We start from the raw sequence: 14,348 nt of genomic DNA, 5'->3' as shown, positions 1-14,348 counted from the left end.
TAATGCCAACATTTTACTTTTTTTTATAAAGTTGCGACTTTTGTCATGTAAATTTATGACTTTTTCATAAAATTGACATTTTAAGCTTTTCTGAGTAAAATTCCAACTTTTATCATAATATTGCACGCATTTTCTTGTAAAATTTTGACTTGCGTTAAGTAAAATTACGACTTTTATCATAATACTGCAAACATTCTAAGTTTTTCTTGTGAAACCGTGACCTTTTTCTTGTGAAATTCCAACTCATTTTTCACAACAAGCTTTTTTATATTTGCATAGTATGTATATATTATTAATGTTGTAAATACAAATCCTTATACAGTATATCTCGAAAGGGTGGTCCTAAAGAGGTAGGCATTTTTCAGAGGTCTCAAGAAGGTAACAAATACAAAAGGGTGTCTGTGTGTGCATATGAGGTTACAGTATACACTATCCAACACCCCTGACTGGCGATTTTGTGTTTAGAATGCATGTTTGCTGCGTCCCATGTGTCCGTGTTTCTTGCTGACACACACACACCTCTTCACAAGCGTTTTTAAGTAGGTCATTGTGTACGAGGAGGGGGGATTGTTGGTCGTAGGGACAGTAAGGCAGTGTTGGGAGCATATGCCCCCCAAAGATGCTGGCCATCACATGTGTAAAAATGCATCAACTGCATGCTGGGGACTTGTTTTGTTGTGCTTTGCAGATGACACGTATAGTATAAGTGATGCCTCTGTTTTATTGCCCCATGGCGCTTTTGTTGGTGAAGCAAAAATCTTGTTTATGCATAATTTCTTCAATATTAGTAGATTCTGCGTGGGTGAGCTGGCAAGGGCTCGTTTGGCAAGTTATTTTGACAGCGATATTTACTGCAGGTCTAAAAATGACTCGGATCCTTTTTTTGTAAATATTCTAAATCAATCAAAAAACATGAATTGTTTTATTTAGGCTTTGTTTTTCCATTAAAATTGTTTTATTTTTATTTCACAATTAAATAATTTTAATTGACTCTGCAGTGCTTAAAATAATGTTTAAAATTGCAAACTACCATACACGCAAGTGAAAATAACTTAAAATTAAACACTGGGGTTTACGCGTGTTGGCCGGCACGCCTGACACTTGCGGACACGTCCTTCCACATGCCCTGACCCACCACCAAAAATTTTGGGGGGGGGGGGGGGGGGGGGGCAGCGGCGGTGGCAGCAATGACCAAGAAGAACGCAGAGTTGGAATATAATTACAACACTTTATGTAAATATTTATATACATATTTATATAATATGTAACTACAAGCTCCATTCACAGAGTCCCATTGCTTTTATGAGCGGTCGAGCGAGTAAAAAATGCGGAAAGAAAATAAATATATTTATTTATTTAAAAAAATATATATATATATATATTTGTGGCGGCCGTAATTCTTTCGTGGTGGGCCGCCACAAATAAATGAATGTGTGGGAAACCCTGTGTTTAAGTCGGGGTCCACGTTAATCAATTCATGGCCCCAAACGCTGTTGTCCTTTTCATTTATGAGGCTCGTGCAATGCAAACTATTGTTAGGGTGACAATAACGCGTCATTTCACTGCGTGTATTCTGCCACCGCAGAGCCAAGTCGAAAAACGGTGGACGCTCCCTGAGAGAAAAGCTGGACAAAATCGGGCTCAACCTTCCGGCAGGAAGAAGAAAGGCTGCCAACGTCACTTTGCTTACCTCACTGGTGGAAGGTAGGAACATGTCACTCAATCACCAGCGCTTCTCCTTCATCAGCTGTAATGACTCGCTGTCTGGAATGTCGCTCCATTTAAGTGAGAATGCGGCATCTTTGCATTGCAAAAGCGCTGTTAAGTGCTCGGCTGAAGCCGTGCCCTGAACGACATTCATTGATGACATTCTTAGTGATGGAACCTGTCTTTGTCTTCATAATCATTTGTGTTACTACAGCAATAGTCAGTATTATAACATTGTATCAATAGTAGGAAGAAGGAAGAGGTGGCACTTGGTAGTGTATTGTACAGATCACCACCAAGGCCAAATCACACCTTTTCATGAAGCACCTCCTGGTTGTGCCTGATTTTTGTCATCAGTTACCTTTTCAAATAGTTTTCTCTACCCTTTTAAAAGCCTACTGAAATGAGATGTTCTTATTTAAACGGGGATAGCAGGTCCATTCTATGTGTCATACTTGATCATTTCGCGATATTGCCATATTTTTGCTGAAAGGATTTAGTAGAGAACATCGGCGAGAAAGTTCGCAACTTTTGGTGGCTAATAAAAAAAGCCTTGCCTGTACAGGAAGTAGCTGACGATAGGCGCGTGACATCACGGGTTGTGGAGCTCCTCACATCTGAACATTGTTTACAATCATGGCCACCAGCAGCGAGAGCAATTCGGGCCGAGAAACCGACGATTTCCCCATTAATATGAGCGAGGATGAAAGATTAGTGGATGAGGAAAGTGAGAGTGAAGGACTAAAAAGAAAAAAGACTAGAGGGCAGTAGGAGTGATTCAGATGTTATTAGACACATTTAGTAGGATAATTCTGGAAAATCCCTTATCTGCTTATTGTGTTACTAGTGTTTTAGTGAGATTATGTGGTCGTACCTGTACAACCTGAAGGTCGGCCCCGGCCCCGCACCTTTCTTCAGCACCAGTCGACGGGTTGTGTCGATGCCCATCTCTGCCCTTCGCAAGAGACCCTCTTTGAAATTTGATCTTTCGAAATGATCGCTGCATAATACACTGTACCGTGCTACTTAAAAATGGAATAAAATATAACCAAATATTATAATCATAATAAGACAAATACGACTCAAAAAATGAATACTATACAAATAAAAGCATTTTGGTATATTGTGCATTAATTGTCTGTGTGAAATGTGGGACGTTTCAGAAATGTTAATGAAAAAACGACTAGGTGGAAAAAGAATAATAAAAATATAAAATAAATATAGCACTGTGTATGTAGTACATATGTACTACATTTTGTAATATACTATAGAATAAAGGAAAACATGTTTTATAAGTGTTTTATACTATTGTGCAATAATTTTACTTACAAGCATTTCAATGTATATCGTGTAATATGTTTGCAGAAAATGTTATCTTAATGTTAAAATTATGTCTATACAAAAAAAATAATTATCGGTGTGTTTGTGTTTTTACGTGCGTTTTTTTTATGTGTGTGTGTGTGTGTGTGTATACAGGGTTTCCCCCAGATGGCCAACATACTTGTGTCGGTAGGGGTGTGTTAGGAGTGGGGTCAAAATTACATATCATTTAGATCAGTGGTCCCCAACCACCGGGCCGCAGAATAATTTTTTATTTAAAAAAAAAAAAAAAAAAAAAAAAAATCAATGTTCATTTATATAGCCCTAAATCACTAGTGTCTCAAAGGCTGCACAAACCACTACAAAATGTATTTTTTTTTTTTATTAAATCAACATAAACACAATATACACTTACAATTAATGCACCAACCACAAAAACCTCCCTTTTTCATGACAAAAACCTCCCTTTTTCATGACAAAGAAGAAAAAAATAAAAAATAAAAAATAAGCACCCCCCCTGGGCCGCGGGACAAATTATTAAGCGTTGACTGGTCCGCGGATACAAAAAGGTTGGGGACCACTGATTTAGATAATCTGCGATGATGCATATATTTTCTGGGAAAAAAAGGCTAAACATTAACATGTTTTCTAATATTAAACGACATTGCTTTTTTTATAGTTGTGTCTTAAGTTTCTAAAGACTTCAATTCTTTTGGTGACTTTTTCTTAATTAAAAACGACTTCCAACAAATCTAGAAACTTTTTCTGGTGTTTTTTAAGACTGTCCTTATGTTTGGAGCCTCTTTACTTCTGTTGTTCCATGTCAACAACAAGCAGCGAGGGCTGCAGCGAGCCTCACTGACGTCACACTTGCTTCGCGCTGCTGCTCCCACTGCACTTTTTCTCCTGGAGTCACCACTGTCCTTTTGATATTTGCGCAATATGTAGATTGGTGTCCACAGGTATTTAATAGATCTGTTAAAGTACGTCTAGATCGCAGACATGGTGCCCCTGCTTCAGACAAGTCCATGCGTATTGCTTATTTCATTACAAAAACCTGTTTCGGCAGTGCCGTTTTAATCTTTATTTATTTAATCAATGTCAATAGTGCACAAATAGGATGTGTATATTAAAAAGTTAAAGTACCAATGATTGTCACACACACACTTGGTGTGGCGAAATTATTCTCTGCATTTGACCCATCATCCTTGATCACCCCCTGGGAGGTGAGGGGAGCAGTGAGCAGCAGTGGTGGTTGCGCCCGGGAATCGTTTTTTGGTGATTCAACCCCCAATTCCAACCCTTGATGCTGAGTGCCAAGCAGGGAGGTAATGGGTCCCATTTTTATAGACTTTGGTATGACTCGGCCGGGGTTTGAACTCACGACCTTCCGATCTCAGGGCGAACCATCTAACCATCCATTCATACATTATATTACTTTAATTGGTTTTCATGTAAAAACCTCATTTTATTTTGCTGTGTTGGGCAGCCACAATCAATTAAATGTAGGTGAAACCCTGTGTGTGTGTGTGTGTGTGTGTGTATATATATATATATTTATATATATGTGTGTGTGTATATATTGTATATATGTGTGTATATATACTATATGTGTGTGTGTACATAAATATATTTATATATATATATATATATACATAAATAAAATGTGTGTGTGGGGAAAAATCACTAGACTGTTTCATGAAGGGTTCCCTCAATCGTCAGAAATCTCCTGACGATTGAGAGAACCCCTCATGAAACAGTTCTGTAGAGATGAAGTAGTCTTGTGATTTTTCCTCACACACACACATATATTGCGCTCTACCATGGTATCAAGCACTATTCTCTGGATAATCTAATTAAGATATATATATATATATATATATATATATATATATATATATATATAGTATGTGTATATTTCTCCCTTCTACAGTTTGAACTAAAACAATATTGTTTTTATTTGTTTGGTATTTTCGAAAAAAAACTTGCTGGAATGTAAAGTGATAATGATGAGGGTGTACCCTGCCTTCCGCCCGATTGTAGCTGAGATAGGCACCAGCTCCCCCCGCGACCCCAAAGGGAATACACGGTAGAAAATGGATGGATGGATGAATTATGTTATTTTCCCAGGGCAGTATGGCATCACCACATGCTCATCTTATTATATCCGTATCGTCATTCATGGTAGAGACCTTTTAACGACTTGGCAGTCATACCTCAATCCCAAACAGCCACAGGCGACAGTCCACAGAACTGTTAACCTCTTTCTTCTCGCTTCCTTTTTATGTTGCCCAACAGTCTGATGACTCTGAGCATATTTGGATTCTCTGTGTTATTTTGAGACCTCACCAGCTCAAATCGGCCTTGTTATCCAGTGTGCATTTTGCCAAGAGGCTAGGCTGACCTTAAAGCTTTTAAATAGTAGACCGCATCCTCCCGTCGGGAGGCGGGGGGGCATGATCATGATCACGCGAGTCAAGAGGGGAGAGTGTTATATCAGCTCTTCTTCCCTTGGAGCAAAGGGTTGATATCCACCTCGTGCACAGTTTCGCTTTTGCATCGAAAAGCTCTCGTGACACATTTCTTTGTCTGCTGTCTCCTCAGGTGAAGCGGTTCACTTAGCCAGAGACTTCGGTTACGTGTGCGAGACAGAGTTTCCTGCCAAAGCCATTGCGGAGTACCTGGGCAGGCCTCACGTGGAACGCAATGAGGTTAACTCGCGCAAGAACATGCTCCTCGCTGCCAAGTGAGTGTCAGCGGAATTTCACTTTCATTGATTTGTCTTGTCTATGAGCTTTAGTAGGAGATTCTACAAGAATTGGCCCAACCACTGTTAGGATTAAAGGTTAAGGCTTCGTTTATTATTCTTTATTATTAGTATACATTGGACTTTTTGGCGTTTTATTGGTGTATATATGTGTGTGTGTGTGTGCGTTTGAGTGAGTGAGGCCTTTAATCCCAGGAAACAATTCCTACCGTCAAGCATGGTGGTAGCAGTATTATGCTTTGGGCCTGTTTTGGTTCTTTCATAAAAGAACCAAACTTAATGAATTTTTTTTTGTGACCAAGTATGTGCTCCAATCACTCTATCACAAAAAATTAAGAGTTGTAGAAATGATTGGAAACTCAAGACAGCCATGACAAGTGTATGTAAACTTTTGACCACGACTGTAGATATTGTACAAATAATGTGAGACATTTACGAATTATATTGTTATCATTATGTGATATAAAAATGCCTTATTGCCACACCGGCTTGATTAAAGATGTTCCATATTTTCTCCAAATGGAGAAGATTAATTTCAATTGTTTATTTGAAATAGGGACAGCACAAAATAATGAACATATAGGCTGTAGGCGGACAAAGAATGGTTGTTCTGGAAAGTTTCGAGAACTGTGGGGAGTTTTTGAGATGTGTAAGAGAAACCGATCTCCAATTTAACCCGGATTGAGTCACAACTGAAATGTGGGTGGTTGATGAGCCTGTTGTGGGTGAAGTGAAGTGAATTAGATTCATATAGCGCTTTTCTCTAGTGCAGGGGTAGGGAACTTATGGCTCTAGAGCCAGATGTGGCTCTTTTGATGACTGCATCTGGCTCTCGGATAAATCTGAGCTGACATTGCTTAACACGATAAGTAATGGATAAATCCATTTGTAATCACAGTCTTAAAAATAACGTTCAAAATATAAAACATTTTCATGCTTTTTTATGTTCAAGAAGTTGCGTTAATGGTAAGAAGTAATTTATTTATTATTGGTTAGTGTGGGGCTTGCCCTCCTGGGGGTTATTCAGACCACCAAGAGCCTGTTTTAGGGTTACAATGTTGTTTTATTTTATTTTTCTCTCAGTTGCTTTCCAGCAATTGTCTTTTTCTCTTTCGTCCTCACTCGCGCTCTGGCTTCAGCCTCAATCCCGTCTTTCCTCCTGGCTGCTGCTTATAACAGAGCGACAGGTGATTAGATAACAAGGCCCAGCTGGGCCATCTATGCACCTGTCGCTGATTTCAAGGCCGGTCCCGGCAACATCCCGCTTTGCTGCAGGCCACGCCCCCTCCACAGTTAACTTCAGAATAACAATGTTAATACAAAGAATAAAAGACCTATTATACTCTGGAAATGTTGGTCTTACTTAAAAATGCACGCGTTTAGTTGTGTTCAGTGTTAAAAAAATTGTTATATGGCTCTTAGGGAAATACCTTTTTAAAATATTTGGCTTCTTGGCTCTCTCAGCCAAAAAGGTTCCCGACCCCTGCTCTTGTGACTCAAAGCGCTTTTACATAGTGAAACCCAATATCTAAGTTAGATTTAAACCAGTGTGGGTGGCACTGGGAGCAGGTGGGTAAAGTGTCTTGCTCAAGGACACAACGGTAGTGACTAGGATGGCAGAAACGGAGATCGAACCACGAACCCTCAAGTTGCTGGCACGGCCGCTCTACCAACCGAGCTATACCGCCCAGATTGGGTTGCTATGTCTCTCTAAGGCAGGGGTCACCAACGCGGTGCCCGTAAGGACCAGATGAGTAGCCCGCTGGCCTGTTCTAAAAATAGCTCAAATAACAGCACTTACTAGTGAGCTGCCTGTATTTTTTTTTAAATTTTATTTATTTACTAGCAAGCTGGTCTCGCTTAGTTCGACATTTTTAATTCTAAGAGAGATTAAACTCAAATAGAATTTGAAAATCCAAGAAAACATTTTGAAGACTTGGTCTTCACTTGTTTAAATAAATTCATTTATTGTTTTACTTTGCTTCTTATAACTTTCAGAAAGACAATTTTGGAGAAAAAATACAACCTTAAAAATGATTTTAGGATTTTTAAACACATATACCTTTTTACCTTTTAAATTCCTTCCTCTTCTTTCCTGATAATTTAAATCAATGTTCAAGTAAATTTATTTTTTTTATTGTAAAGAATAATAAATACATTTTAATTAAATTTTTCATTTTAGCTTCTGTTTTTTGGACGAATAATATTTGTGAAATATTTCTTCTAACTTATTTTGATTAAATTTCAAAATAATTCTGGCAAATGTAGACAATCTGTAGAATCAAAATTAAATCTTATTTCAAAGTCTTTTGAATTTCTTTTAAAAATTTTGTTCTGGAAAATCTAGAAGAAATAATGATTTGTCTTTGTTAGAAATATAGCTTGGTCCAATTTGTTATATATTCTAACAAAGTGCAGATTGGATTTTAACTTATTTAAAACATGTCATCAAAAATATATATTTATTGTGAGAAATCATTAAGATGATCAGTGTTTCCACAAAAATAAATATCATTAATTAATAATAATAACATAGAGTTAAAGGTAAATTGAGCACATTGGCTATTTCTGGCAATTTGTGTATCAAACTGGTAGCCCTTCGCATTAATCAGTACCCAAGAAGTAGCTCCTGGTTTCAAAAAGGTTGGTGACCCCTGCTCTAAGGTCATTCAGGACTGCAGCTGTCTGTGGTTTCCTATTTTTTGTATTTTATTTTGTTTTCTTAATTTTTTTACTTATGGGAAAAACACACAGCATCTGTTTGCTAGACAATCCATGCCATTTAATATCTCAAAATAAGTGTCTCAAAATAAATGAACAAATGTTGCACAAAAGAAAAAATAATTATGTATAATATTGCAGTGGTTCTCAAATGGGGCTACGCGTACCCTTGGGGGTACTTGAAGGTATGCCAAGGGGTACCTGAGATTTTTTTTTAAATATTCTAAAAATAGCAACAATTCAAAAATCCTTTATAAATATATTTATTGAATAATACTTCAACAAAATATGAATTGAATGTAAGTTCATAAACTGAAAAAAAAACAACAATGCAATATTCAGTGTTGACAGATTTTTTTTTGGACATGTTCCATAAATATAGATGTTAAACATTTCTTTTTTTGCGAAGAAATGTTTAGAATTAAGTTGCTGAATCCAGATGGATCTCTATTACAATCCCCAAAGAGGGCACTTTAAGTTGATGATTACTTTTATGTGTAGAAATCTTTATTTATAATTTAATCACTCAAGTTTTTAGTAATTTTTACATCTTTTTTTCCCCAAATAGTTCAAGAAAGACCACTACAAAAGAGCAATATTTTGCACTGTTATACAATTTAATAAATCAGAAACTGTTGACATAGTGCTGTATTTTACTTTTTTTATCTTTTTTTTTCAACCAAAAATGCCTTTCTCTGATTAGGGGGTACTTGAATTAAAAAAAATGTTCACAGGGGGTACATCACTGAAAAAAGGTTGAGAACTAGGGATGCACCGATTTAATCGGTAACCGAATATATTCAGCCGAATATGGCAAAAAAAGCCACATTCTGCCTTATGTGGAATGAGTTAAAAACAAGGCCGAATAGTGGCGTGTGACGCAATTTTTTTAAAGCGGTGACGCAATCAACCAACGTGCAGTGACGCGGTGACGTTGGGATATGTTGTGCACCTGTATAAGTGTATGAGGTTACAAGCACACACTTATTGAGATTTAGTGGGGCTTCTGTTTACATTATTAGCCTGTTGTGTAGGCTACCTGTATAAGTGTATGAGGTTACAAGCACACACTTAATTGAGATTGACTTAAGCCTTCTGTTTACATTATTAGCATATCTACTGTGGCTAAGCAGACTTTTGCCAAAAGGACAATAATTCATTTGTTGTGGGTTTATCCACTTTAATGCACATTATTTTTTTGGGGAATGCATGTTTTGTTTGAAGGCCTCATATAAATGAAAAACTTTGTGCTTTTTTTTGAAAAGCAAAGGCTACTGGAATATTTAAAAAATGTCAATATTCAATAAAAAATTACTTTATTTGAAAAACGTCTAAATATTTATTCTAGGCTATTTATGCAATATTTAAAAAAATTGTGAAAAACTGCATTCATTATTCGGTATTTGGCCTTCGGCCAAGCGTTTAAATTTTATTCGGCTTCGACCACACATTTTCATTTCGGTGCATCCCTATTGAGAACCACTGCAATATTGTATGAAGAATGTGTGAAATGTTATATTATTATAGTAAAAAACAAAAATTCAATTGTAGTGTAAACATAGACTTTATTGTTAGAGAAAAATGTGGATTTAGTCATATTTTTCGGTGGACCCATTATAAATTCATAAAAGAACCAAACTTCTTGAATGTTTTTTGTGACCAACAAGCATGTGCTCCAATCACAAAAAATAAGTCGTAGAAATTATTGGAAACTCAAGACAGCCATGACATTATGTTCTTATAATAGTGTGGAAATGCACTCAATTGCAGGAATTTTAGTCCTCATTTTCAAAAATGTATTTTGAGTTGTGCGTGTTTTCCCTTCATGTCTGGACGTGGTGAACATCCATGCAGTCTTGAGGGCCAAATGTAATAATGGTGTCCCCCGCCCCTAACACCCGCAGGCAAATCTGCAAGGAGTTCACCGACCTGCTCACCCAGGACCGCTCGCCGCTGGGAAACTCCCGGCCGGCGCCCATCCTGGAGCCGGGCATCCAGGGCTGCCTGACTCACTTCAGCCTCATCAGCCACGGCTTCGGCTCGCCGGCCATCTGCGCCGCCATGACCTCGCTGCAGAACTACCTGAACGAGGCCCTCAAACAGGTGGACAAGATGTACCTGAGCTCCGGCGACGACGGGGCGGGAGACGGCGGCAGCAAAGCCGCCGACAAACTGGACAAGCACAGGAAATGAGACGCTCTCCCGCGGGGGGGGGGATCCGCGTATGAACTCCGGGTTTCCGCCCCATTTTTTTTTCTTTTGTACGATGACAACTTTGGGAGAACATTTTTTTTTTATTTTTTTTTTTACCCCCCCCTCACCAGAGGACATCATTTCAAGATGCTGTGAGCCCCCCTGCCTCCTCCTCCTCTTGTCTGGAGGCAAATCCTCTGATTTCCTGCGTCTCAACACGACGGACCACTTTTTATGAGAAAAAGACACAATTCTCTCCCGTTTTTAAAATCACAAAAAGCAAGCTGATTATTGTTTGTGCTGCACCTCGTCACGTCAGGATGGATTCCGTGTTCCTGTGCTTTGCCGACCTCCAGAAACCTCGTCAGTGTTCACACAGAGGATGCTGCCATGTCTGAAAACTAGGGATGGGCATAGGAAGCCATTTATACACTGATTCTCAAACCCACTACTTCTGCTGGGTTCTTCATGATATCACAGACTATACACACAATCCCTTTGTTATTCATGATATCACAGACTATACACACAATCCCTTTATGTCCTATAGACCATGTATTCATCACTATATGAATACATGGCGGTATAGCTCAGTCGGTAGAGCGGCCGTGTCAGCAACTTGAGGGTTCCAGGTTCCGCCACCTTAGTCACTGTCGTTGTGTCCTTGGGCAAGACACTTTACCCACCTGCTCCCGGTGCCACCCACACTGGTTTAAATGTAACTTAGATATTGGGTTTTACTATGTAAAGCGCTTTAAGTCACTAGAGAAAAGCGCTATATAAATATAATTCACTTCACCTCAGTTTTTGTTATTAGTCCCTTCCAAAAGTCATGCGACTGATTTTATTCACTGATTCTCCAACCCACTACTTCTGCTGGGTTCTTCATGATATCACAGACTATACACACAATCCCTTTGTCCTATACTGCCATGTATTCATCACTATATGAATACATGGCAGTATAGCTCGGTCGGTAGAGCGGCCGTGTCAGCAACTTGAGGGCTCCAGGTTCGATCCCCGCTTCCGCCATCCTAGTCACTGACGTTGTGTCCTTGGGCAAGACACTTTACCCACCTGCTCCCGGTGCCACCCACACTGGTTTAAATGTAACTTAGATATTGGGTTTTACTATGTAAAGCGCTTTAAGTCACTAGAGAAAAGCGCTATATAAGTATAACTCACTTCACAATTCCAGCAATACCTCAGTTTTTATTAGTCCCTTCCAAAAGTCATGCGACTGATTTTATTCACTGATTCTCAAACCCATTACTTCTGCTGGGTTATTCATGATATCACAGACTATACACACAATCCCTTTATGTCCTATATTGCCATGTATTCATCACTATATGAATACATGGCAATATAGCTCGGTTGGTAGAGCGGCCGTGCCAGCAACTTGAGGGCTCCAGGTTCGATCCCCGCTTCCCCGATTCTAGTCACTACCATTGTGTCCTTGGGCAAGACACTTTACCCACCTGCTCCCGGTGCCACCCACACTGGTTTAAATGTAACTTAGATATTGGGTTTTACTATGTAAAGCGCTTTAAGTCACTAGAGAAAAGCGCTATATAAATATAATTCACTTCACCTCAGTTTTTATTAGTCCCTTCCAAAAGTCATGCGACTGATTTTATTCACTGATTCTCAAACCCACTACTTCTGCTGGGTTCTTCATGATATCACAGACTATACACACAATCCCTTTGTCCTATAGGCCATGTATTCATCACAATATGAATACATGGCGGTATAGCTCGGTCGGTAGAGCGGCCGTGTCAGCAACTTGAGGGTTGCAGGTTCGATCCCCGCTTCCGCCACCCTAGTCACTGTCGTTGTGTCCTTGGGCAAGACACTTTACCCACTTGCTCCCGGTGCCAGCCACACTGGTTTAAATGTAACTTAGATATTGGGTTTTACTATGTAGAGCGCTTTGAGTCACCAGAGAAAAGCACTATATAAATATAATTCACTTCACATTTCCAGCAATACCTCAGTTTTTGTTAATAGTCCCTTCCAAAAAATGGTAAATACTGTATAGCGCTTTTCGACCTTCAAGGTACTCAGAGAGCTTTGACACTATTTCCACTTTCACACATTCACACACAGACGCATGCCATGCAAAGCCCTAACCACGACCCATAAAGTGTCATGCTCAAGGACACAACGGACGTGACTCGGTTGGTAGAAGCTGGGGATCGAACCAGGAACCCTCAGGTTGCTGGCATGGCCACTCTCAAAAACCGCGCCATCCCCAACAAACAAAAAATCCAATTGATCTGTTCCAAACACCAAAAATATTGACACAAACTAAGTTTTATGTAGAATAATTCTAGTTTTTTTTACGCCCTAAACAATGTGTAATACATATGAAATTGATATATGAGTAATTTTTGTAATCCAGTGGTGTTTCTTGCCATCTTTATCAAAGTGCTGGCACTCGCAACTTTCTTTGGCCCCGTCCTGGCTTATTTTGCTGTGGCACTCTGCAAAAAGACTGAAGTCTGTAGTTCGCCAAAAACTGTAGATTTTTACTGATTTTTTTCGAATTCTGTTTTGTGATTTTTATTAGACTCCAGTGTAAATGTGCACAGGCCCTAATGTGGTCCTAATGTGGCTTCAAAGTGGCCCTAATGTGGCCTCGGCTTCACTTGCATTCGCAGTCCGATAAAGTGAAAACAAATGAAGTTGACGGGATTCCGTAAATGAACAAGGAAGTCGCTACTAATACTACAAAAATATGTTGCCACGACTTAAAAATTAGGGTTTTTATTACATGAAAATAAATGAAAGTAGTTTTGTGTGTGTATGTATATGTGTATATATATATATATATATATATATATATATATATATATATACGTACGTACGTACGTATGTATGTATGTAAATATATATATATACATACACGTGTGTGTGTATGTATGTATGTATATATATACATACATACAGTATGTATATATATATACATACATACAATATATATATATATATATACATACACGTGTGTGTGTGTGTGTGTGTATGTATGTATATATATATGTATATGTGTGTGTGTGTGTGTGTGTGTGTGTATGTATATATATATATATGTGTGTGTGTGTATATATATATACATAATCGTGTATGTATATATATATACACACATGTGTGTGTATGTATGTATATATATATATATATATATATATATGCATACTGTATGTAATATATGTATGTATGTATATATATATATATATATATATATATATATATATATATATATATATATATATATATATATATATATATATATATATATGCACACTGTGTATGTATGTGTGTATATATAAATAAATATATATATATACACTGTTATCCCCCCAAATAGAGGATTTTGATCAGTGTTTTTGCAGTAGATTTGCAAAAAACAGCAGAGCGCTCCTGTACATCCTCAAGAAGAGCAGAGCTCTTTCATCACATAGGATCTTTGACTAGTGTTTTTGCAGTACATCCTCAAAAACAGCAATCCCCCCATATAGAGGATATTTGACCAGTGTTCTTGCAGGAGATTTGCAAAAACGGCAGAGCGCTCCTGTCATATTTTGGATCTTTGGCCTATCCTCAAAAAGAGCAGAGCTCTTTCATCACAGAGGATCTT

General features: G+C 38.2%; 1 protein-coding gene across 5 annotated transcripts in view; it reads left to right on the top strand.

Annotated features, from left to right (window-relative positions):
* tfap2c (transcription factor AP-2 gamma (activating enhancer binding protein 2 gamma)) overlaps window positions 1-13,530 on the top strand; it is a 50,038-nt gene extending 36,508 nt beyond the window's left edge. For all 5 annotated transcript variants that reach the window (XM_061889525.1, XM_061889511.1, XM_061889539.1 and 2 more), the window contains 3 exons: window positions 1,586-1,704; window positions 5,632-5,773; window positions 10,420-13,530. In XM_061889525.1, coding sequence (XP_061745509.1) covers window positions 1,586-1,704; window positions 5,632-5,773; window positions 10,420-10,708 — 550 coding nt within the window. In that variant the 3' untranslated portion in view covers window positions 10,709-13,530. The remainder of the gene's footprint in view (window positions 1-1,585; window positions 1,705-5,631; window positions 5,774-10,419) is intronic.
* The last annotated feature ends 818 nt before the right edge of the window (window positions 13,531-14,348 follow it).

The sequence above is a fragment of the Nerophis ophidion genome, linkage group LG02, assembly GCF_033978795.1.
Source record: "Nerophis ophidion isolate RoL-2023_Sa linkage group LG02, RoL_Noph_v1.0, whole genome shotgun sequence".
NCBI lineage: Eukaryota > Metazoa > Chordata > Actinopteri > Syngnathiformes > Syngnathidae > Nerophis > Nerophis ophidion.
Note: the sequence above shows the minus strand (reverse complement) of the source record. Positions and strands in the feature narration are given on the sequence as shown.